Raw genomic sequence first — 24629 nt, forward strand, 5'->3', positions numbered from 1 at the left:
ATGCGGCTCTCCTGCAAGGTAGCGGCGGCGCTGCTGTGCCTCGGCAGCCTGCTGCTGCTCTATCTGCTGGCGGGCAGCGCCGCCGCGCCCCCGCGCCCGCCGCCCGCGCCCTCCGCGCCCGCCCCGCCGCTCGCCCGCCGGCACCCGCGGCTCAGCCGGAGCCCGCCGCGGAGGAGCCCCGCCGGGGGCAAGCTCGCCAGCGCCAGGTAACGGCGGCGGCTCCGCCTCCGCGCTCCCGGCCGGCGCCGGGACGCGGGAGCTCGCCCGGCCCACGCGTGACCGGCCGGCGCCCCGCGCGCGGCCGCCCCCGGTCCCTGCCCTCGGCGGAGAGCCCGCCGGGTCCCTCCTGCCCGGCCGCTGGAGCCCGCCCGCTGTCAGGCGTGCCCAGCCCCACGCGTGCCCGCGCCCTCCCGCCCCGTGGGTCCCCTCTGCCGTGGCCGCTCGCGGGTGTCTCTTTGCCGCCCGGTCCTTCGGGCGCTTCCCTTTCCCAGATCTTTTCCCCCGCCCCCGCGGGAGCGCGGTGATTAGAAACCCGTGTGCGAGCTGCTCGGGCTGTAGAGGTATAAACTCTTTCCCGCGTGTTTTCGCTCGGAGCGTGGTTGCCAGGGCTGCCACGAAAGTGCGTGGGGGTGTTACCTCCGCCCTCATGTCCCCGCGTCCGAGCGGGGCGATACCCCCTCTGCCTGGCTGCCGCGAGGGCGGCCTCTGAAATTGCTGCTTTTCCATTAGTTCTGGCCTTGTTTTGAAGGCTGACGTGGGGGATGCGGTACTCGCTGGCTCCAGCCCGCGAGGAGCCGCCGCCGGTCTCGGGAGCTCCGCTTCTGCGGGTTTTCCACCCGTGCCACGGGGCGAAGGGAGGGCGGCTGGCCGTTCCTGCGCCGTGCCACCGGGTTCCGAACTGCGGGGCACCGGCGGATTTTAAGCTGTTGAGCTTTTTGTTTTGAATGCTTTTTATATGTAAATCAATTTAGCAGAACTTTAAAAAGGAGTTTGAAATCACGGTGTGTTGCGTTCCCTCTTGCAGCACCTTACAGGCGGAATATTTTTTAAAAAAGCCTAATTACTTCAGAAAAAGATAGGGGCAGCGTGCTTTCGGTGGGTGGAGGACTGTTTTCCCCTTTGCATTCCAGCTGTATTATGGTCAGTGTGACCTCATATATCTAATTAACTTGGTATGTCTTTGTGTCATTGATTCATGATTTCACAGAGATGTTCTGAATGAAAGACGATTCCTGTTTTTTGAGCTTATTCCTTAACTTATTAAAGCAGTTGGTTTCTTACAAGCATTGTTACCCTACTGAATGCAAGAGATGTTTACTGTGGCTGAGAATGGATCATGGACAGAATTCAAATGCATGTATTAAAGCAGGATTATTTCCACTAGCAACTGTACCTCCTGAAGTCATTTTTCTTTAAGGCATATCTCTGCGATTATCACGGAAATCAAGAAGAACGCTGAAGGAAGGAGCCCAAAAAGTATGAAATTGCTACAGAGTGTAAACAACTGTTCCATTTCAATGAGCTTTTCAGTGGGCATCTTCACGTTCCAAAATTTGACGTTATCTAACTTTTCTATTATTTATTGTCTTTGTAAGTACTTTTTACAAGGTCTGCAAGACAACAAAAAAAAAAAAAGAGAGGAATGCTGTATTTAAACTACGCCTTTTCTTCAAATTTGTTCTTAGTTTTGGTTTTTTGTGGGTTTGGTGGTTGGGGTTTTTCTTTTCCCTCACATCTGCTGTCAGGGCATGATCCTGCACCGTTGGCACCAGCAGGAGTTTGTATAACTGAGAAGCACAATTCTGTGGGTCCAGTTCTGCCCCTTGCTGAAAGATGCTGTATTGTGTTAGTTAATACTAAAATAAAATTTATTTAAGTGAGGTTATCCGTAAAAGAGAATTTTTTTGGGGGGGTGTGACCTAACATGGTCCAAGTCGAGGAGCTGCCTGCCTTCTCGGACAGGCAGAAATACCCGCCAACGGGTGCCATTCTGGAACGTATCACATCCACACTCGCACGGTGAAGGCATCAGGTGGTGGGATCTGCTTGGTTTGAAAAGCCTGATCCAAGATAGACTGAAAGCAGTGTGAGGCTGTTGCCAGGGGGCTTGAGTTTGGCGTGGAAGAAGCAGACAATGATTTAACTAGTTATTAACTTCAGGAGTGAGTGTTCCCGTTGATCTAATAGGCTTTGCTTATGCATGTGCTTACAGTAAAGCACATCCAATGTAACAAACTGAATCGGGGTTGTTACTGCCTATTCATTCCTATAATATAAATTATTATTGTAGTTACTGCTTATGAGCAAAGGAAGTTTTTTTTATTATTATTATTATTTGATGTGAGAGATCATATATGATCTGACTCCTTCAGGATAATAAAAAATCTGATTATGACCGTGTAAGATCGTGTGATCTGATCAGGGCGTATGTGTTTATATGTAGACCGCACGATTGATTCAAAGAACCTTAGTGAAGTTTTGTCTATGTGAATGTAAAAAGTTGTAAATGAGTTTTGCCAAGCTGATTTGTGTAGTTTCGTCAGAAGGATGCAGGTTTTGGGCTGAACTCAGAAATAATCAAAGGCGTTGTCTAGGATGTGCGTTTGCTTTATAGGAATCAGTCGTGTTGCAGGCAAGGTGAATTGTAGTTTAAGTGGGATTTTGTAATCCCGCTTTCTGTAGTCACGTGAAAATAATAGAAGACATTCGTTTTAAGGTTTTAAGAAGTGCAGGTTTCTTCTAATGTAAGTAGTCGTACATGATAAAAGCTTAACTCAGTCGCATATCATTAGCTGGCTGGTACCTAGCTAATGGTAGTAAATACGTTCGTGTGTCCTGCTTTGGTCATTAGATCATTTTGGGAAATCTAGATAGGCATTGCATTTAAGTTTCTGGTTAGCTTTGAAAACCGATTTTTGATGGTGGTTTTACTGATCCTTCCTCTTGGAAGTAGCGAGTCCTATGCCTTCAGTAAGATTTTTTTCATATGAAGAATTTTAAGTATGTGCCAAACCAATGTGTGCAAAGTATCAAAAAGCAAAAGGGTTATTTTACATTTGAAGGGCAGATGTGAGCACACTTTCTATTAAACCAGCGTGGCAAGGCTTGGGAAGTGAACCTTTGCCAGCACATTTAGTTCCCTGGAAGTAACTTTTCAAAAGCAAAACATTTCTTACATGGCAACCTGTCAAGATGCTTTTTCTTTCTTTGCAGCCTGTGTGCACACACACGCGAGTTTGGCTTGAGTTTGATAGCCTATAATAACATGCTGAAGGCCCAAATACCTCATACTTGTCTAACAAAGAACCCACTTGGTAAAGGAAGATACAAATGTCCATTCTGGTTTTGGGTGTTTTCCTCCCTTTTCTCTGAGCGGTGGGAGGAGGTTGAAACTTCAACAATTTTTTGATTGTCAGCAACTACAGGCCGTTTTGTGCAACTGCATTGAAGTGAGAAAACTTTATTTAAAAACTTTTCTAATTTATATTTTAAAGTGTGTGAGAGAATGTGTTTCGTATAATGGAGCCGGTGTTGGGACATTGACTCAGCGTTGCCTGTCAGGAAAGGAGCCTATTTAGTGAATCACCAGTTTTGATACATTGCCTGAATCTAACCTTGTTTATGCTGCAAGAGTAAATGAGATCATAATACGAAGAAGGCTTCAAAAACTAACAAGTATATTGCATTTTGTAAGAATCTGCATGCATTATCTTTCTCTCAGGAATAAATGTGAAGGCTTGAACAGATTAGCAGGCTCTGTAATGAGATGGGAATGCATTATTTGGAGTGGATCTGGATTGATTTAGACAGGTTTTGGGTTAATTATGTTTGAGACACTTTGGCTGTGACTAATAAGAAAATTGCATGTAATCTAAACTTTAAGACCTAGAAATGTACACTATTGTGCTTGAGCACTCAGGCTTCTTCTGCGATGTCAATACCCATGCCTGTCAGAAAAAAAATGTATGCAGTAAATAAAATACCATTGGGCAACTGGATAGGAGTTGGTCTGTATTAATTGAAGGCCTTTGCTATAAACATTTTCTCCTGCTACGTCTTACCAAGTCTGTCTTCAGCTGTTTCACAGGGATGTATTCTGCAAGTATTTTGCGATGCTTTCTGTAGTGCTTCATCTTAGGCAACAGTGCTTAATTTTAAAGCCGTTTAATAACATAATAGGAGAGCAGGAGGAAAGGGAGAGCGGGGAGCAATTTTCTCTGAACTGATGGGTAAAACAGGGAACAGAGCAAAGAGTTTGACATAATGTTATATTAGTTAGATTTATCATATATCGACAAGCTACGTTTATGTACTGAAATTAGAAGAAGGATATCAAGGCAATGAAGACCTTGTGTATATATAGTTTCTTTACTTGTTCTTATCAAACACAAGGCCCAGGTCACGGTATTGTTTTAGATGCATTTAAACATTTAGTTTAGGTCATAAAATCCAATTATACCTGTAACCAATAAGACTATAAATGAATGAATGTGCATATAAATATTATTGTTAGCCAATTCTTCCTAATAATTGTAGTACTCTGTGGACCTGTGTGCTTTTTAATGTGCTTGGAAGTCTCTTGATGTAGGTAACTGTTCCTACTGTAACAGCTGTTCCCATTTTACAGGTAGGACAACTAAGGCATAAAGAATTAATGACTCACCCAAAGCTTTGCAGGGGCTGACTTAGTGAAATAGAGCCAAAAACGGTGCTCACGTTCCCTTCAGCCGCTGCCCGAGTACTTCTCTGTGTCAAAAGCCTATTAATGTCTTAGGTTGATAACCTGGCAATATATTCTTTCTTGCTTGCCAGCTGTTTTTTAGTCTATGTAACAAATTTTATCCTTTGTACAATTTACCACAGTATTAACATACTCCATCCTTTAAAACAAAGTATGCATCTTTCGTCTATTCCATTTGTCGTATTGTCTAGGAACACCTGAGCAGGTAGTGTTTCAGAAAACTCTTAGCTTCCCAGTATGTTTGCATCAACCACTGGTAACTACACGATAAACAAAACATTTGCAATTAGAGGAGATAGACTGTACTGAATCAGGATTCAGTGTGTACCTGATATGAAACCTCAGCTTAAAGGAGGCCTTTCGCGAAGCAGTAGGTCTGTTTGAATGAGAAGGCTCCTGGTGCCCAGCCCGACCTACCCCTGGTAGAAATGAAGTAGCTGCTCCACTGGTATGAGCAAGTTCTAACCTCCAGTTTCTTTCTTGACGGCACATGGTGGAGGCCCGCTTATCTTCAAGAGGGCATCCAGATAAGCCAGCATAGCCATTTATTCTATGTAAAGCAGAAGCATCCTAGATGCTGTTGGTCAAACTGCCACTGTTTTGGTTTGAAGACATTGGCCGTGTCCTGCAGATCTTTAAGGCATATCTTTTCATCCAGATGTTATTTCTCCCCGTCCCTTCCCTTCCTCCCTGCACTGTCTGTACGTGCAGGTGTAAGCGGAGGAGGGAAGGGGAGTTGTGATGTCCTTTGCTGTAATCTGCTTGTTTGCCTTCCTGGCAGTTTGGCTTTGCCTTTACACCTGCCTGTTTCCAGACTTCTGGATAATAATAGTAATTTTGTAAAGGCTAAGCTAAAACTGCTGCTAAGTGCATCCTGCTATGGCGCTCTTCTATCTCACTTTCCATCTCACCTTTGTTCTCACAGTCCTCTTGGTTTCCTTATGTACTTACAAAAAAGATGCAAAGTGTTGTGTCCCAGCGTTCTTCTGTACCTTGTTGCTACTTTCCTCACTAACTGTTGCCCTCGGTGTCCCGGACTACTACTGAGGTAGTTCAAATACTACCTCGTGCTCCTTTTCTTGAGGATTTTTATTCCTGCTTAGGCCATTGCAGGCTCCTGAACCTCTTCAGCCCAGGCCTTCATGACTCATAACCACTCGTCTCCAAGGCTCAGCCGTCTCCACGCTCTGGGACTGGGAGGGTGTCTGTGTTGGCAGGCGGGATGTCTCTTGTTCATCTGTAGCTCCCATGGGCTTACGGGGCATTCTGCTTTCATCGAGGGTTGCTTCTGCCGAGTCTGTTCGTTGGAAGTGCTTGTCTACATATACTGGATTTTTCACGACAGAATAGCTGCATAACCAAGAGTTCACTGTGGCTAAAATTTGCAAGGAAAAGCCTAGTGCTTTGGTGTTGGGTTTTGAAATGTTGCAATAAAAGCTTAGAGTTTAGTCCCTCTCCCAGTGAATTCCATTGCCACAAGCTATATCAAAGCAGTTCTCATCCTGCACATGGCTTGATTTAGAGACTCAATTAAGAGGAAACATTAAAGAGATAGGGAGAAGGGGGGAAAAGGGGATCTGTGTGAGCAGCTAATTATTCACTTCAATAATTCAGTGGTTTTTACACTAATAGGTTGGAAAGTAAATACCACTTCACATAGATGTAGTATTCCATTATTTATACAGATGAAATTGGGGTTTAATTAAGACTAAAGCCTAAGACTTTACACCCTTAATGAAACATGTTGCTTTGTATAGTCAGTAAAGTACCATTGGCTGGTATTCCTTAACACAAAGTGGATTACTCAGTAGCATAGAACACTGCTGTTATACAGAGCAGCATTTTAATGTCTGGAAAAAGATAATGACAGCTTTATTAACTGTCATTTTTCTGTTTATTTAGATCTTTTGTTTCTAGTATTAACTTTACTGATTAATTGTATGTATGTAATTGTGTGTGCTGAGAAGAGGCAGGGATTGATGTCCTCTGTTCAGCGATATGTCAAGAACTGGTAGTGATCTATGATTAGCCTTCTGAACTCTCCTGTAATTATTACGATGCTTGTAATTTCATTGCTTTGTCAGCACACATCTATCTAACGGAGTATAAATGCGATCCGCGTCGGAATGTGAATACAATACGGTAGAAGCATTCCTGGAAGATGTGATTTTACCTGCATACTGATTGGGGGGGGGGCCCACACAACCAAAAGGCCATATTTTCCAAATGTCCTCAACTCCCCAAAAGAACCCTGATTTTTCCAGCTAGCAAGTAGCTTCAATGTGCCTTTTACACGCAGATTCCCTTGTAGTCTATCTGCAATTTATTTAAAGCCCGCACAGATGGATGCTAAGTGAAAAACCCATAGTTTGGCCCTTGACTGCTTGTGGAATATAGTCTGATTCATCTGGGACATGTGAATATGTTTGTTTTTAAAAATCTCTGTTTTAGCAAAATCTCAGGGATTCCATTGGGTGAAATGGAGAGCAGTCCTTTGAAACTATGCCAGTACCTTCAGGCCAGGATTAAGGCATGCATTTCTAACAGCAAAATTAATTAACTCTTAGAATAATTTACATATGGATTTTTTTAAACTATGGATGTCTTCTTCCAGTCTAGCCAAAAGTTACGGGCCTGGTAATGAAGGTACTGGATGTAGTTCTGTATCTGCATTGTGTTAGAAAGTTGCCTAGGTAGTAATAAGTCCATTCTGGCGTCATAACCTCTAAGCTGGGAAAAAACCCTATCATTTTCACAGAGCTAGTTGTCTGGTTTGAGGCGCTATTGAATTAGTTTCATCTGTGTATGTAGTGCAGTGATTTATGCAAATCCAGAGATGTAGGAATAACCAGAAAATTTCTGAAAATAGCATATTCCTTTGTGTTGTAATTTTAACACTCTTGATTTGTACCATTGACAAAATTGGCATGACACTTGCATGTTTTGTGGCTATCTAATCAGAAAAAAAACCCTCCTGATCCCGTGCATAATGAAGGGGAAGGAAAAAAAAACCCTGATTTCTACTAATGCGGAACTCTTCGTGTTTACCCCAGTATTTTTTATATGCCTATTTATAATTTTTCAGGAAGCCTGGAGAGCAGAAACATTCAAAAGAGCCTTCATCTTTGCAATGCATGCATCTGGCAGTTGTGGCATGTGGGGACCGGCTGGAAGAGACGCTAATCATGCTGAAATCAGCAGTTCTCTTTAGCAACAGGAGGCTCTGTTTTCACATTTTTGCTGAGGATTCCCTTAAGCCTGAATTTGAGAAGAAGGTGAGTTTCTTTGTCATTTGGTAAATAAATAAATGAGTTAGTTATAAGCCGCAGATCTCTGAGCAAAATTACATTGAAATCAACAAGTGGCAACTAATCACGTTTTTACTGTACGCGGTTTATGAATTCCTTATGCATGCATTTTTTTTTTTAAAAAAAAGCTATGTAACGTGTAGTGTCTGATTCCTCCCCCCATGTCTTTCAGTTAAAGGAATGGCCTTCCTCATATACAAAGAAGTTTGAATACAACATTTACCCAATAACCTTCTCAGTAGGAAATGCTCAGGAATGGAAAAAGTTATTCAAACCATGTGCTGCCCAGCGCCTTTTTCTTCCGGTAAGGCACCTGGATTTCTGAGTAGGTCGCTTCAGGAAAAGGTTAATTCCACAGAAAGGAAGCTTTGCTGGTGTAATATTAAAACCATTTTCAGGCTGAAACATCTGCTTAAAGATATTTTAATCTGTGCTTTAGCTGCTTAAAAAACCAAAACACAAAGCCAGCCTCGCTTTTTCTCCTGCTAACAAAGAATGTGTGTTTCTTATTTGTCTCTAGTTCCATTAGCCTCTCAGACTCTTAAGACTCAGTGCGAGAGCTCTTTCAGGGCAGATGCTTTCAGGGTAGATGCTGCATGCCTTCCATAAATAACATTCTTTTCAGCGTGCTCTTTACCCACTATCTCCCTTTCCATATGTTAGCCCTTAGACTTATGCTTTCAGCAATCCCTTTTCCTTGAGTTTTATTTCTTTTTCCAAGACTGTCAGATTTGTCCTTAAGGTAATAATTCCAGTGTGCTCAAAGTCAGATTTCATGCGAGAGCCCTGTGTATCCTGGGATCTTCAGGTTCACTGAAAATTTGTATTCCTTACTGTATAATACTTATAGTGTCATAGACTTGGAAAATATTTAAGGTTGCTGGAGAGAGAGAAAGAAGGTGTTGATAACAATTTTGCGTATGCAGAGGTATCAGAAATTGGAAGAACTTTTGCATAAAGTGTTTTCTGTGGAACTGAGAACATCTATCAAAAATATCTTGTGCATTGCTGTTGATTGGGGTGACTCCAATAAAGTGACAGGCTATTCACATGATCCAGATTTCTTCATTGCTGTCTTATGAGAAATGGGGGGGACAAAGAAATCTTTACTTTCTCAGATGGAAACAATCAGGAGACAGCTGCATGTCCAGATACGTAGACTATGAATACATATGTGAGAAAATATGTGCTGTCAGCAGTTCTGTTTGTCTGCCATTTAGGGGTAGACTGTCAAATGCACAAAGGCCAGATGGGCTGAAAGTAACTCCAGCTTCAGCAGGGATACTCTCTTCCCTGAGTAAATATTTATATCACCTGGAAAATAATCCCTAAGCATTAGCTTTTCCAATTCAGATTGTTTGTAAGGATGTACTCGAATGGAGTTGTTTTCACTGGGTAAACACAATTCTTTGTTCTTCCTATTTCTGTGGTACTTTTTGTCATTTTGGTAGACTCTCACAGAAACAGTTTCACTTTTATTTGTCATCACCTTTCTGATGACAGAAAAGGGTTATGTATTCATGCAGATTCTTTTAGGCTGGACAGTGCTGCTTTGGTTCCTTTTTTGTCACTCACATGTTGCCGAAGTTCTCCAGTAACTTCTTGTAAGGCATATTAGGCTGTTGCATGTTGTCTTAGCAAAACCAGGAGGCAGCCTGAACTGTAAATGTTTGTTTCTCTTGGGGCAATTGCAAAATGTTGTGTGTGGTCAGGCTGAGGTTTGTGGCTTTGAATGGGAAGGGTTGTCCGAGAGGAGTTGCAGCTGACACCAAGTTGATACGGATATAGTAAAGAAAACAAGTTGTAGTAATAGCTGAGGTGGCAAGTGTCCAGTTGGACTTTTGGTACTCAGGTTCGCAGCCTGGCAGAACCTTAGGCTGTTTATGGGTAATTTCAGCCACCATTATTTTTATCGGTGCTTGATAACTAGGTTCTGATATTCCCTTTGAATGAGACAACACTGCAGAAATCCAGTCTGCACACAGCAGGAGCGGAGGGTTTCTAGTGTTATTGTTTAGAGAACTATTTTGATTTGTATTTTAAACAAATACCAGCAGGATGTCAGTATCCTTTTTTTCTTATCCTTCCCTGTCCTAAGCATTTTCTCCTGCAGCGGCATAAAATGTGACTGGATTTAGGAAGGACCCCAGGAGAGCAGTAGTTGAGTTTATCAGCTGTTTACCCCTCAGTTGTGCAAATTGTCTTGCTCCTGATAATGCTAAGCCCGAGTGGAATGTGAGTCTTTGATTCACAAGTGCCTCTCCTGCCAAAGAAATCTTTCTGCTGCAGCACCAGCAGGCATGTGAAAGTGGACAGGAGGGTAGGAGGAATGTGTTAAGGGAAAATTGTGTAAGAATCTTTCAATGGTTTTACTCACTGACAAAACTAGAGCTATGGGATGTGATCCTGCAGCTTGTAGTAATGAACTGGTTTGTCCTGGGTAACAGGTTGATGTACACATTCCCAACTTGTTGAATCTGCTTGGGTTACTAAAATATTAAGGAAGATCATACAGCATCCTACATTTTGTAGAAGCATTCTGTGACATCATGTGATTGCTGCTTATGTACAGGGAAAGTAGATTGAGCCTCCACGTAATCTCACAAGTCTAAATCTCTTGCTGCAGTCTACTACAACAAAACCATCAATGGGATTTGCAAAGGCAGAATAAGGAAGGTGTGGATCTTAAGAAGAGCACAAAATGAAACTTTTAAAAATAAACTAGGAGGGTAATGCTCTCAGCAATCACTTGAAACTGTTTTGTAATACTAATGTGGATGTTAAGACACCAGGTGAAAAACTCTTCTGGTCTCACAAATGTTGCATGCCACAGAGCTGGCTTGCCGCTGTCTCTATATTGCTGTTTTGGAGCTACCAAAACAATCAGCTAAATGCTTAAGGGATTTTTGGATTACTTTAGTTGTAATAATAACTAACATTTAGAACACTTCTCAAAACACTTAATCTGCTTTAGAGCATTTAAGGTAGATTAGCAATATCCCCGTATTATAGGTGTCCTCTTGAGTACACTGAAGTATCCAACCTGGTGGATCAGTGGCAGCACTGGGAATAGATGCCAGGACCTTATCTAGGCAAAAGTTGCCATCTCTGTTGTAACTTGAGTTAATTGCTTACTACAATTAAGTTTAGTAACTCAGCTTCGTGGTACTGCTATGTTAGCGTCAGGATTTGTGATTTGTGCCTAATTTTGGATAAAGCTCTGATAAACTGCCATGCTAGCCGTTGCAAACCATTAGGTAGCACAGCTTCACAATACACCAATATGTGTTTACACAGTACTGTGTTATTACTTGCCAACCTTGCTAACACAGGGAGAATCTACGGAGACAGAAGTTGTGAAATCAAATTACAGATAATTGAGTATTTAAGTGAAGTGTCAGGCTAAATATAGCAAGTTCTGTGCAGAACTTTTTGACGGATTTACTGAGAATATATAGCTGCAAAAAAAATCACACTTCTTTTAAGCTGTAAGCGCCTGTAGAGCCAGGAAGAAGACAAGCACAGTCAAGCCATATTCCTGACCATTCGTTTCAAAAATCACAGTCTGTCAGGTACGTCTACATGGTTTGTGCTAGCAAGCATGAACTCAGACTACCAGGCGCAGTCTTGCGTTGCTTATGCTCCAGGTCAGATGCATGTTGTCTTTAACCTGCAGTCATGTCCCTCTGGTTAGCCCTCCTGGCAGGCTCGGTGCGCTGCCAGCCCTAGCTGTGCAGCGTCTGGTTCAGGCAGAGCGAGCTGGAGCAAGGTCTCGTGTACCACAGGCTGCCTTGTGGTACTCAACTGCTTTTGACGTTGAAAATCAGCAGAGTCAAAAATTCATCGCCTCCTCTTGTATGCTTTTGAATAAGTAAAAGCTAAATATTATTTTAAAGCCTAAAATATTTTTTTGAAAACTCTTACTTAGTTTGGGAACAGAGCTACCTGAAAGCTATGGGACACTGGGAATGCCGGAGTTACTTAAATGAAGTTTATCCCCAGCGTAACTCCATTGAAATCCCGGGAGCTATGCAAGGAGCTCTTACAGCCGCAGTTTCTGCAATTAAATTCCCCTACCCAAGGCGAAGTTAAACGCACAGCCAGAAGGGGATGTGATCAATTCAAACTGACATGCGTAGGTTTTAAATAAGTCCTAACACTTCACATGTGAAAAAGAAAAGTGTGAAGGGCTTAAAGGAAGTAGCACAGCTTTTCTTTTAGCCTGTTGGGTGTCACTGCAGGGCAACACCTTGGACACAGGAGAGGGAAGAATCTTTTGACAAACCAGAAGGGAGAGCGTGTGAATCCTGAGTGGAGGAATACGAGGTGGAAAGCATGGGGTCAAATGCTGGTAGGCACCCACTTCACAAAGAACTGAAATACCTGCTTGAATCCATTTATATATCGGAAAATTATTACAGTCCATTGACTTCCACAGACTTAAATTTATGTGTATATTTAACGTTGCTGAAAGAACAGTTTTCTGCTGGAAGAAGTGGTGCCCAGGCTGTCACTTATGCTTGGGAGGAGTGTCTATATGCACCCGTTAAACTTCCCCCTTAACCCTCTGCTGGAAAATGCCGCAACTTGTCTCTCTAGCAGGGCACCCTTAGGAAGAAATCTTATGTCGTATACAGTGTGCTGTGGATCCCTCAGGCAAAATTTAACAGCTTCTGCTCTCTTTGTATTCATGTGTTATCTCCTGTCTCAGAATAAATTTTGGGGTGATTTTTTTTTTTTAATACATTTTAATTTTATATACCTTCATATAGTAGGTTCCTATGAATTAGGGCTTCTAGGTGCTGCAGAATAATATACAATACCCAGGATGTCCTTAAGCTGAAAAACCCTTTCTTCTTTTCAACTGTCTTCTATTGATTTACTCTTAAAGTAGCTGTCTTTTTTTGCTTGGGTTTTTTTAGTACTGCACTCCAGGATACTTAACATTTGCAAATATTTACCTCTGAGCTCTTAGTGTGTTACTGAACTATTTGTGTCACTCATTTATTGATACCTCCACATGTTGTTTTGTATTTTTTGTAGAAAAATGGTGTATTGCTATAACCTTCCATCCAGCAGAGTGATCTGGATTGTGTTGGACTTGTTTACTTGGAGTTTCTTGTAAGCGTAACTTTTGTTTAACATGTAGAGACACTTGCCTTCTCCTGCTTGTCCTGCTATGTAGGAAGAACATGTAGTTATCACATCAGAAATACAGGTCAGGGATTTGTTAAACTTGGCTAAATGTCAGTCTGAATCCCAAAGTGTTCGGTCAGGTGAAAAATCTCATTTTCATGGATTTGGCATCTTAGTGGATGCCTGTTGAGCACGCTTAAAGGTAATTTTTTTCCCCCGCTTGTTCAAAATCTTAATGTTGTTCACTCTATTTCACAGGTAATCTTCAGTCACAATACATTTCAATTTATGTAAAATTCAATTTCTTTAGTAGAATTTATTGTTACCTGCATAAATAGGAGAGTTTGTCATTAGTATCATTGCAATTGGATGAGAGTGTGATTGTTCTGTTCCATGGCATGGTGAAAATCAATAGCCTTTTGGATTTGCTTTTCAAAGAAAGACAGAGAGAAATAGGGCTTTTGACTGAGTAAGAAAATTTCAGTCCTTCAGGAATTTTTGGACAGTTTTAGCAAATAATGAAGAGCAACAAAAACGCAGTTGGAACTGATGGTCAGCTTCAGCTAATGATACTTATTACTTAACAAACAACCTGACAAATAGCTGGTGCAAACGTCAAGGGAGTTTTCCTGGACTGTTGAAGCACTATTTAATTTGCCTTACTAAAATTAATGAATGAGCATGTAAGGATTTGGATAGCCACAAGGGGGAACATTGTCAACAAGAACAGATTAAATATCCCGGATCTAATTTACAGCTTAAACCTTTCTGACTTGACTGACTTTACTGTGGTTACTCCTGATACAGAGTCCGATAACAGAGATCAGAATCTGACCTGATAAGTTTTAATATGACGTTTCTATTTACGAAGCAAATTTTGTTCCTCAGGAGGATGCATATACATTTTTGTGATCGATGGGGTTTTCTTAATTAATGTGAAACATTTGTATATATTAATACTGAATGTAAGTCTCCTAGGAGCACGAGGCTGTAATAGGAAAAACAGTCATTAGAAAGGCATAAGGAAACATGATACCAAATGGAGATGAAGAGTATTCTGTTTTACTAGCTTACCCTTTCTGTCTACAGAGAAAGCTGTATGTTTCACCACTTACAGATCTTGAGAAGAAATAACAAAGCTATGTAGATATGTTCTTTGCATCTTATTTCTGAACTGATACTAAATAGTCCTTGCAGGTATTTTTGAGAGCTCAGTGGATCACTGTTTCCTATTGAAGGTTAGAATCCAACTTCTGTGGTCTGGTAGCTGTTCTGCTGTGCAGTTCAAAAAAAAAAAAACCAACAAAACAAACAACAAGCTAATAACCTGATAAGTGTTGTTCCTATGCATAACTACATTTAGCTGATAAATCAATAACTTCTTTCAAATTATCAGTTTAAAATTACCTTTTGCCAATAATCTTCCTTTTTGTTGTCTGTTTGGTTTCTTTTTCATCTCTTCCTCTCCTCGCTGTGCAAACCCAAAAGGTCATTTTAAAGGATGTGGATTCTCTCCTTTATGTGGACACTGATGTTCTCTTCCTGAGGCCCATCGATGACATCTGGCACACCCTGAAAGAGTTCAACTCAACACAACTAGCTGCTATGGCCCCAGAACACGAAATACCAAAGATTGGCTGGTATAGTCGATTTGCGCGTCACCCTTACTATGGGACAACTGGAGTCAATTCTGGAGTGATGCTAATGAATTTAACACGGATACGCAACACTCAGTTCAAGGTGAGAAGAAATACAGCTGTTGCAGAAACTAATGATTTATGTATTTTTCACATCTTGTAAAACAGTATAAAATTATATAAAGTTTGTAATATAAAGAATCTGAAAAATACAGAATATATATAATTGGATACTGAAAGCAATTATAGTGAAAATGATTATTAAAACAAGTGAACCTTCCTCGAGAGGCTGGAGCACTGAGAACTTGCAGATGAAGCAGTCTGTTAGCAGTAGTAGAAACAGCTTCTTCAACATTTCATTTTCCCTTGAAAGATGCGTGAAAGAATAAACTCAAGGATCTTCAGTGCAGTCACTGTATTGTTTTCAAAATTGGAAAGCTCGATGTAAATATCCAGAGAAATTGGTAATTTTTTGCATCTGCTGTAAATACAAATTTGTATCCTGCTGCAGATCAAGTGACTCCATGAATTGATATAAACGAGAAGGGAACATTTTCACTGACATCTGACATCTCCCCTCTTGTGTGAAAGGCCTGACTTGTAAAATCTCTGTTTCATTGAGCACATATTCTCTAATCTCTTTAAAAACTTTATTTACCCCAAGTGGTCTCGTTCCTCAGTCAAGGCCAGGGGTTTCCTATACTGTTACAGGAACAGCTTGAGTAAAAAAAGCCCTTGCTCTTTATATCATAATTCCCAGGGAAGATAGTTTTTAGTCTGCACTTTTCCTCGCTTTTATACCTCAGTTTTCACCTTGTCCATGCATTTTTGCATTTTTCCACTTTTCCACTGTTTCGCCCTCCTGTTGCTCAGAATAGGAAGATTGTGAATAGCAGGAGCTGACATCAGAGCTAGACCCAGGAGACCTTGCTTTCCTGTTTAGATAAACAGGAGCACAGTCAGCTCTGCTGTTCCAACCCTATCCAGGTTTAACATTTCCTGGCAGTTCTTAATTTTTCACCTAGGTATCTGACATGGCTTAGCAGACTTACAAATATGTGGGTGCCACACTCCGAGTCATATATTGCATCGCTGTTCACGGCATTAACCCATTGCTTCTGTTTTTCTGCCCTGCAGAACAGCATGATACCAAGTGGTTTGACTTGGGAGGAAATGTTATATCCATTATACCAAAAGTACAAAAATTACATTACATGGGGAGACCAGGATTTACTAAATATAATTTTTTACTTTAACCCAGGTAAGTAATGATTCTTGGAGTCGTGATTATCTGTGTTAAGAATATTTCTTGAACTTGAAAAATTTTAAAAGAAGTGCTATTTGTTATTTATAATATGCATAATGTACTCTGGCATGAAGTTAATGTGTAAGCGCACCTAGGATTTACAACCTATGAAATAGTTCTGAACATGGTGCAGGTGGCGGGGCTTGGTTCCATTGAATATGTAAATCTGTTTTCTGGAGATCCTGAGAAAGTAAGGAAGTATAACATTAATGATCAAAGGCAGGAATGAAGTTCAAGTTGTATGTGTGCTTAAGAGCGTCACTGGACCAGGGCCCAGCTGAAAAAGTGGTTTTGTTTCAGATGTTTATCTGAACGTGAAATTGCCAATCTTTCTCCAAAGCTATGCTCTATTTTCCTGAAATTCAGCCGACTCCTGATATTTATGCAAATGAGTAACAAAGCTAGTATGAACAGAAAATGGACACAGCCATTAAATTTCTCCTCTGAAACTGTTTCCCTCCCTACTTTCGCTCCTTCACTAGAAGTTACTTTTTGAGAAAGATACTTCCAGCCTCTCAGCTGAATGATCCAGCCTCAGCAGGCACCAGGATGGTGTCATCTATATTCTGCTGCTTAGATCTGCGCATTTTCTACTCGTCTGTGTTCTGCTTGCTCTGGGACTACGAGGAGCTACGGAGGACTTCAAGTCTCTCAAAACCTTGTTCTCAAAGAACAGATGGCATAACCCGCCTGTCCTAGCGTGGACCAGCGTGACCAATATGTATGTGTGTACTTGTCAGCCCAGCAAAATGTCATATTTGATTCCTGCCTGTCACTCTTGCACAATGCCTCCATAAACAACTTGTAACATTTTTGGTTTGTCCTTTGTTTCCTCTTGAATTGGAGTCACATTCTCATGAGTGTGTTATTTCCAAGGAACTGGCAAGTTTAGGCATTGTTATTTTAAAAGGGTGTGACTTTTTTTCACAAGTGCTGAGACAGTTTCTGGAAATTCAGCCCCTTGTAAGTATTTTGCACTGATCACACAGAAATTACTTCAGGCACTTCGAAAACCAGTAACATCTGAGAAATGCAAGGATTTCAAAATTGTAGCACAGTACGTGCTTCCCAAAGAAGCCGAGAACCTTATTTCATGCTTCTGAATATGCTGAGTATCCATTCTTATTTGCTTTTCCTTGTTTCCTATGTGACCTTGTATTCCCTCAAGTGATCTTAAGAACAGAATAAGTTTGGATTTATCTTTATTTATTCTGTTCCCTTTTCTTTTTCTCTCAGGAGTCATAGGGTAGGTAATTGGATATACCCAAATCCAGGCAAATAAAAGGAAAGAGCAAAAGCAAAGCAATAAGCTAACATCTGTTGACTGCAGACAGAAGTCAAACATCAGTGTCCCTGGTACACCATGTATTACCCTCAATCCCAGGGAAAAAATAAAGTGGAAGAAATCTTCATTATGAAATCATAAATTAATTGCCAAAAAGAAATAAATGTTATGGGAATAGGGTCTACTGGAGGAAGAAAAAGATGAAGCCAGATTAGTTGTGAAGTCAAACTCAAGCTGCTATCTTCAGTGTGGAGGAAAAAACCAAAGATTGCAAAAATATTTTAATTTTGTGATGAGAGTATTCTCAATCAAATCCGCATGTTGAGACTCTTTTCTGTGCCATAGTCTGTCTTTTCTTTGTAACTGGTAAATAATTTTTTACGAATTACGTAACATTGGACTGCACAAGAAAAGAAAACAAAGGAACTGGATACAATTAAAACAGAAAACTAGACTTTCCCGAGGTTTTAAACTGCTGGAGATTGTTGAGACCGGCCTGGGAAGGAATCAGTCAAGACTGCTGCAGGTGGCTTTTTATAGATGCAGTGCATTGGCTTAAAAATACACAGAACTGTGTTACCTGGGGCCTGAAGAGGTGCACCTTTTTTCCTATTTCCGAAGGCTGTTCTGATGATGAATGGATCCAAAGGCTCGCAGAGCAGCTGGAGCTTGAGTCCAGCTGTGACAGCAAAAAATGCACAAGAGCGTCACGGTGAGGAGAAGATCAAGAATACTCAAGTGACATGTACAAAAGCTAATAAGCACCTGATGACATCCTCTCCCCATAGTGACCTGCTGATGAGCTGTACTTGCAAACATCTGTTCAGGGTTACCAAAAGGATCTCCATTAACTGTAACAGGGTTTGGATCAGGCGTTCCAGCTCTTCCTGCCCTTTCAGCAACACTGGGGAGCAATTCTGAATGTGTGATAGGTCAGACTGAATGAAACCCACTTACAATCTTGAGCAGCCTCCTGCTAGAGAGGGCTTGAGGGAAGAAATGTTTCAGAAACTTTTTCTCCCACTTCTTCAAGAACCACACAGGACCAGCTGCAGACTTCCTGGGAAGCAAAGAAAGGCCAAGTGAAGAATTCAATCTTCAGTGCTTCTGACGTGACCTGCTGGCGTAGTGCAGTGATTCATCGTACTCTGTTTCTGAAGCAAAAAAGTCACAGGGATTGGCGTGATTTGTTATAAGCATATTGCAAATACTGTGGGTGCACGGAGAAAGTTTAAAAAAAAATCAGTTGGAGAAAGGAGGTTATAAGCCCTTTTGAGAAATTAGGCTCATCTTTAAATAACATAGACCTGTGAAATTAATGGATGACAACTCTTAGAAGGACTGTGGGTAAAATACACTACTGCTTATGCTCTGCTGTATCTCGGTATAACGAATTGTCATTGCCTCAGTGAAAGCTTCAGCAGCAAACATTGGATATACTATGCAAGCTTTCCCATGCTATCTCCAGAAGGATTCAGGATTTTGCATAACCCTTACTGCTGTGTGTGCTTCCCTAATCATTTCTGTAACTCCAGAAACTTCTTACTAGGGCAGAGGACCCTGGATAGTGCCACCTGGTGCATACTCTCTGGGCTTGGTTCTGTCACTTTTAGCGTTGTAAAATGCTCTCTTGGTTTATGTTTGCACCCAGTCTTTGTGTTGCCCTCTCCTCCTGTTAGCTCAGGTCTAACAGTGCTGACATATGTATAGTCATCCCCTGAGGAAAGGAAGCTTCTGTGTCTCGCTGCTGCTTGGGATATTTGCAAAAGAAGTAACTGAAATTTTTCTGATCATCAGTGCCAGCTTTTTCACAGAAACATGATTTAATTTGTTGTAACTCTTGTTTGATGTGTCTTTTTTTCCCCCACCCCACCCCCCCGTCTCCCCTGACCGACATTGGCAGAGTGTCTCTATGTGTTTCCCTGTCAGTGGAACTACCGGCCTGATCACTGTATGTATGGAAGCAACTGTAAAGGCGCAGAAGAAGAAGGTGTCTCTATTCTGCATGGAAATAGAGGTGTCTACCATGACGACAAACAGCCTACATTCAAGGCACTCTATGAAGTGATACGTGATGTAAGTCTCCTATCTTGACAGAGGCAGTCCTTTTATTTCAACGTCAATTACTGCTTTAACCGGGTGGCTCAGATTGCTGTTCCAGGAGATCAGGCTGAGCATAGTTGTGCTTTATGTATACCCATCAGACACAAAGTAACCAGGTTGCTCTGGCCTCTCCTGTTTTACTGCATGCGTGTATTTGAGATGATTTAAATGATATTCCTTCATATTATAGTAAACTTCTAATCAAAAAGGCTGATAAATTGCTTTTCTATAATACTGGAGGTGGAAAAAAGTGTTTGAATGGAGTTCTTCCTGCTGGTACTGCAGCTCTGGTCCATAAATACCCAATGAAAGCTTGTCCTCCCTGAGCACCTAGCGCCTGGGCACATGGAAGGCAGAAGCCTGCATACAGACACAGGTCCATGTCTCTACTTTGAATGTTGTATGTGTACAACTCCACTCTGTAAATTATTTGTTTCGTTACGGTATCCCTCTGTTAGTAAACCTCCTTTAAATACAGACTCTAGAAATACGGTTTCTGGGAAGCTGGCTATTTCAGGTAATGCGCCCAGACAAACTTTTCTGAAAGCGAGCGCTCTCAAGCAGACCAGTGGTTGAAGTTGATAGGCTTTGATGACACTCTGGGAAGGTGAGGGACAAGTCATTGCCTACTTATATAAGGTTTTATCTTACAGAAACTTCTAAAATGCCATTTTGTAACTAGTGAAAACTAATAATTCGTTTTTTCTTTTCTTTAGTTTCCATTTGAAGACAATCTCTTCCAGTCTTTGTACTATCCTCTGCAGTCTAAGTTTCTGGATACAGTGCACACTTTATGTGGGAGAATTCCACAAGTATTTTTGAAGCAAATTGAGAAAACTATGAAGAAGGTGTATGAAAATCGTGTCATTGTCTACTTGGGGGCCAACCACAGATACTAAATGTAGCTATATTTTTACACAGAGTTTTTCATTCTTTCACCCCCATCTCATGAAGCATATGAATGAAGAGTATGACCTCCTTTACTGAAACTCAGACTTAAAATATTTTCCGTATCCAATTTACTAATAACCCCTAAAATTACAAAACCAGAAGAAATCCTAGAAGTCTACCTAAACTGTCTGTTCTTAGGCCTTTTGTTCTCTTCCTACAGTTCTCTTGGTTGCAACAGAGAGAGTTGATGATTCTCAACTTTTATTTGATGAGTTTAGTTTGGTTATTTGTTTAAGAACAGCTGTATTCACTGTAACTTTTTTTGAAGTTATGCAAAAGCTTGTGCTGTTCTTAGGCTTAACAAAGAAGTTATGGTATGAGCTGTGTAACTTGTAGGGAGTATAACTCTTGAAATGATAGGGCAAATATTCTTGACTAATGAGAATGCTGAATTACAGAAAAGATCACTCTTGTGATAGGATGAGTTAAAATTTACTGTAGTAAAGGGAAAGTATTTTCTTAAAATTGCCTTCTGTCTGAAGGTATATTACCTGCTATTCTTCACACGTAGGACCTAAGATTTCCCTTACTTAAAAAGATTAGGGGAATAGAAGTGCCTATTTACTTTGTATTTTACAGCACTTTTTGTCTAGTGATTGTCATTTTTCCTCTCCGCTCTTCAGTAGTTTTGTGAGGGCTTCTCATGAAGGAATTAGAAGGAAAATTATTACAGCATAAATAGGAAAACTGTGTACAAGAAACGGGAGGGGGATGCAGTGGAAGCTGTGGCACCTGCACAGCTAATGGAGAACAGAAAGAGAATCCTGTCTTGGGTGGAGTACAGTCATGTTCTTCCCCTCCAGTCTCTTACAGTTTTAAGAATGTATTCCCTAACTTGGTAATACTAATTACATTAGACACAATCCAAGAATATTGTGAATGAAGAGTACAAAAACAGGTACTATTGGTCTGTTTTCCTCTTTAACTAATCCTCTTCAATTCCTATTTACTGCACAGTAACAATGGTATGCCACTGAGAACCGTTCTTCCATGCCTGTGTTGGGAGACTGAGAATGCTGCCTCTGACCTCCCCCCCCCTTTCCTGCTTCGCCAGAAACCGGGGGCACGGAAACATATTTCTGCCTGGTACTTTCGTTCCTGGAAGTAGAGTTTTATGCTAGGATCATAATGAAGAGCCTCAAAGTGAAAGAGGATACAAGATGGCTTTGATGTTTATTTAAAATACTTCATTTAGTTTAGATTTCGAAAGTATGATGGTCAGCTTAGGATATGCACAGACAAGAGCTTATTAAAACTCGCAGTAGCTGAAAGGTGCTTGGGACCAGTCACTGGGGAGTTGAAAGTGAGGGCACTCTTAGAGAGCTGTGATACAAGAGCAGACTCCCAGAGGGTATTTTCTAAGTGTAAGCCCTAAGAGGGGTGTGTGTAGGTGAGTGCTTAAAGAAAACAGCAGAGAAAATGATCTTACTTTTCAAGTCTGTTCAGCAAAAAGAATTAGCCATTACTTGGAACTACTCACTTTTATATCTAATAGGCAAAGTAGGAGAGGGGTGCAGAGGGTGAGGTACATGAAGCTTTTCTCTGATGAAAGGAAAACTGATGCAGATAGCGTATCTTGTACATGTAACATACCCCAAATATCTCTAATAAATGTATGTGGGTGAGGGAAAGGATATGTTTCCTAACTTAAGAAGTAGGATTTCTGAAGAATTGCAGTTTTAGGGGTTTCTACGCTATCCAGTCAGGACTGATGCACAGTTTCATAAGAAAACAGTCTCCAAGAGAAGGTCCTTTTAGCTTGCACATTCCTCTCTCCTTGTGTGGCAGCTCACGAGAGGAGGGAAAATACGGGCCTTGCTGGCATCTCAGGCTGCCAGATAAACAGGCTGTACACAGCATGAAGTGCCGACAAACTTTTTCCAAACACTAGAGTGTGAAAATGTCTGTGACACATCCGTAAGCGTGCTGTGTGAATGACACAACATGGGAAACAGCATCACTACAGAGTCATGTCAGTAGAGGAGGTGTTAAGATAGAGGCTTGGAATAAGGGGCATGCGGTCTTGGTCCTAGCAATTTCACTGCTGGTCTGTGCTAGTCCTCACAGGCATGACAGACAAACAGAAACGTCTGTTGTTTGCGCCTCTGTGTGCTGCAAATTCTTATCAACAGTTTGTGCATGTTTCTGACTCAGATCGGTTATCTTGCAGTCCTTGCCACGTAAGTGTAAATTGACATGCAAAGGACAGAGGCAGCTCTGCATCTATTTTGACTGAAAGCCTGGAATTTCCTAGTGGGACCCAGAAGGGCATTTAAACTTAAGAGTAGACATTACTGTCTCTCGCAACTTGCTTTAGTATTTTCTATTTTAACTGAAGTTCTGGTTGCCACTTAAAAAGAACAGTACATTTCTAGCTACAGAGAAAAGTTTGAAAATGTAACCCAAATGAACCTCGAAGACTTCAGAACCAGAAGGCAATGAGAGGAAAAATTCAGCATGCTGTTTTAAAACATTTAAGATTAACGTAAGCCTAACATACGACAGGTAAACCTTTTAAGCTAGCAATACTGAGAACTTGTAAAAAATATTAGCTTGCTTTTTGATCTTTATTTTCGAGTATCGGGGTAAAGCTGACTGTAGGTCAAATGAGGATAGATGAGACGCATGCTGGGCACTCTGAATTCCTCATTTCTATGGTATCTACAAGCCACAGAAAGTTGCAGAGCAAAAGTCTTGTTGCCCAGACAGTTGCAACTCTGGTGCTAAGCCTCTGAAGTTTAGGAGGCTGTGATTGTGTAAGCTATGATTCAGCAGAACCCTGCAACTATGGCCACATTAAAATGAAGGAATGGAATTCATTACAAAACAAAGGCATTGCATATAAAATGATTAGGGATTAAAACAGTGCTTTTTATGTTTACAGGAGGTGCTACATTAGGTTTAGAGAGAACTGTGTTATGTTCTCAACAGCTATTAAAATATATGAAGTATATGCTTTAACATGAAGACTTTTGTTAATGTAGTACCAGCTTGCAGGAAGAATGGGGGAGATGCCCCCCTGCTGTGCTTTTTCTGAGAAAAAAAGCTATAATTTGAGCTCTCCAAAGTGTTTTAAAACAATTACGTAACTTTGATATTTTTTTGTTGTTAGAATTATTAATTTATATTTTATTACAGCTTCCAAGACCATGTTATATTTTGGTTCTAACAGTAGTTGATTCTAATATTAATCTTATTTAGAAACGAGTTTTCGCTGATTTCGTATTTCGTACTTGTGGCTAATTACTTGTTAATTAGCCTTCATTTATTTTAATAATGGGATGTGTAAATACTTATATAGACTTTATATCCTCATTTCCCCTTCCTCTCATATATTTTAGTTATTTCCAATGGTATAATGTAACCAAAACACCTTTGCTAATGTAACACCTTGAGCAGTGTCATCATAACATAGGGGGACACCTAAATAGTTTTCTTTAAATCAATAGAAACTCCAGCACACGGAATGTATTGGTAACAAAGGAAAAGAATCACCTTTCACACTGAGGAAGAAACAGCAGGGTGCAGCCCAGAGAACCGTGCCCGGGTTATTTGAACTATTATTGCCCTAACCCAGCAGATGTTTGATGCTCTGAATTTTGCCTGTGTAGTCAGTAGGCTTATATGCAGTGCCTAAAGTTAAACATGTAACCAAGTCCTTGCTGTATCAGCGTCAAATATTCAGGTTTTAAATTTGCTATGTTATACTTGAACTTGCCGAAGATAGATAAATAGGGGCTTTATGTTAAGAGCTGCTGAGCACCTCCTTTTAGCCCAAAGCCATTTATGACAGTGTCAGGCTACCAGTGCGCATTGTACAACAAAGAACTGCCAGAGTGGGAAGCATTTGGTTGCATCATTTATATAATGTGAGAGTTTTTCTAGGCTATTTGCCTGCGTATTACAAAGTGGGCTTAGATAGCTTCGCTATCATTTCACTTCCAGGTGGAGACTGGAAACTGCTCTGTGTGCGTGTGTGTGTGTGTGTACACAACAAGAGCGTATGCGTAAAGAACTCTCTACCTTTTCTCTATCATTTAATTGCTTGTGTATTTTTACTTGACAAGTGCACCAATTGTTTATAGCTCCCAAGGAGGCCTAGCAGTGCATTTCTGTGTCGATTAAGATCCTTTGGCTTACATTACAAATAAATGACGTTTTA

The 24629-nt window shown here is 41.0% G+C and overlaps 1 protein-coding gene across 1 annotated transcript; it reads left to right on the forward strand.

Annotated features, from left to right (window-relative positions):
- Positions 1-24629, forward strand: GXYLT2 (glucoside xylosyltransferase 2). The gene is made up of 7 exons (XM_076346659.1): positions 1-206; positions 7827-8016; positions 8222-8353; positions 14674-14925; positions 15960-16083; positions 19317-19489; positions 20233-24629. Exons 1-7 carry the CDS (start codon positions 1-3, stop codon positions 20413-20415), a joined length of 1260 nt encoding a protein of 419 aa, XP_076202774.1. The 3' UTR covers positions 20416-24629.

The sequence above is a fragment of the Aptenodytes patagonicus genome, chromosome 8 (assembly GCF_965638725.1).
Source record: "Aptenodytes patagonicus chromosome 8, bAptPat1.pri.cur, whole genome shotgun sequence".
Lineage (NCBI taxonomy): Eukaryota > Metazoa > Chordata > Aves > Sphenisciformes > Spheniscidae > Aptenodytes > Aptenodytes patagonicus.

What these genes read in the sequence shown, in the direction of transcription:
- GXYLT2 (XM_076346659.1), top strand. Translation starts at nt 1, where the DNA reads ATGCGGCTCTCCTGCAAGGTAGCGGCGGCGCTGCTGTGCCTCGGCAGC. An exon ending in CCCAGCGCCTTTTTCTTCCG is followed by an intron (nt 8,354 to 14,673) that starts GTAAGGCACCTG and finishes CAAACCCAAAAG; the next exon opens with GTCATTTTAAAGGATGTGGA. An exon ending in AATTTTTTACTTTAACCCAG is followed by an intron (nt 16,084 to 19,316) that starts GTAAGTAATGAT and finishes CGACATTGGCAG; the next exon opens with AGTGTCTCTATGTGTTTCCC.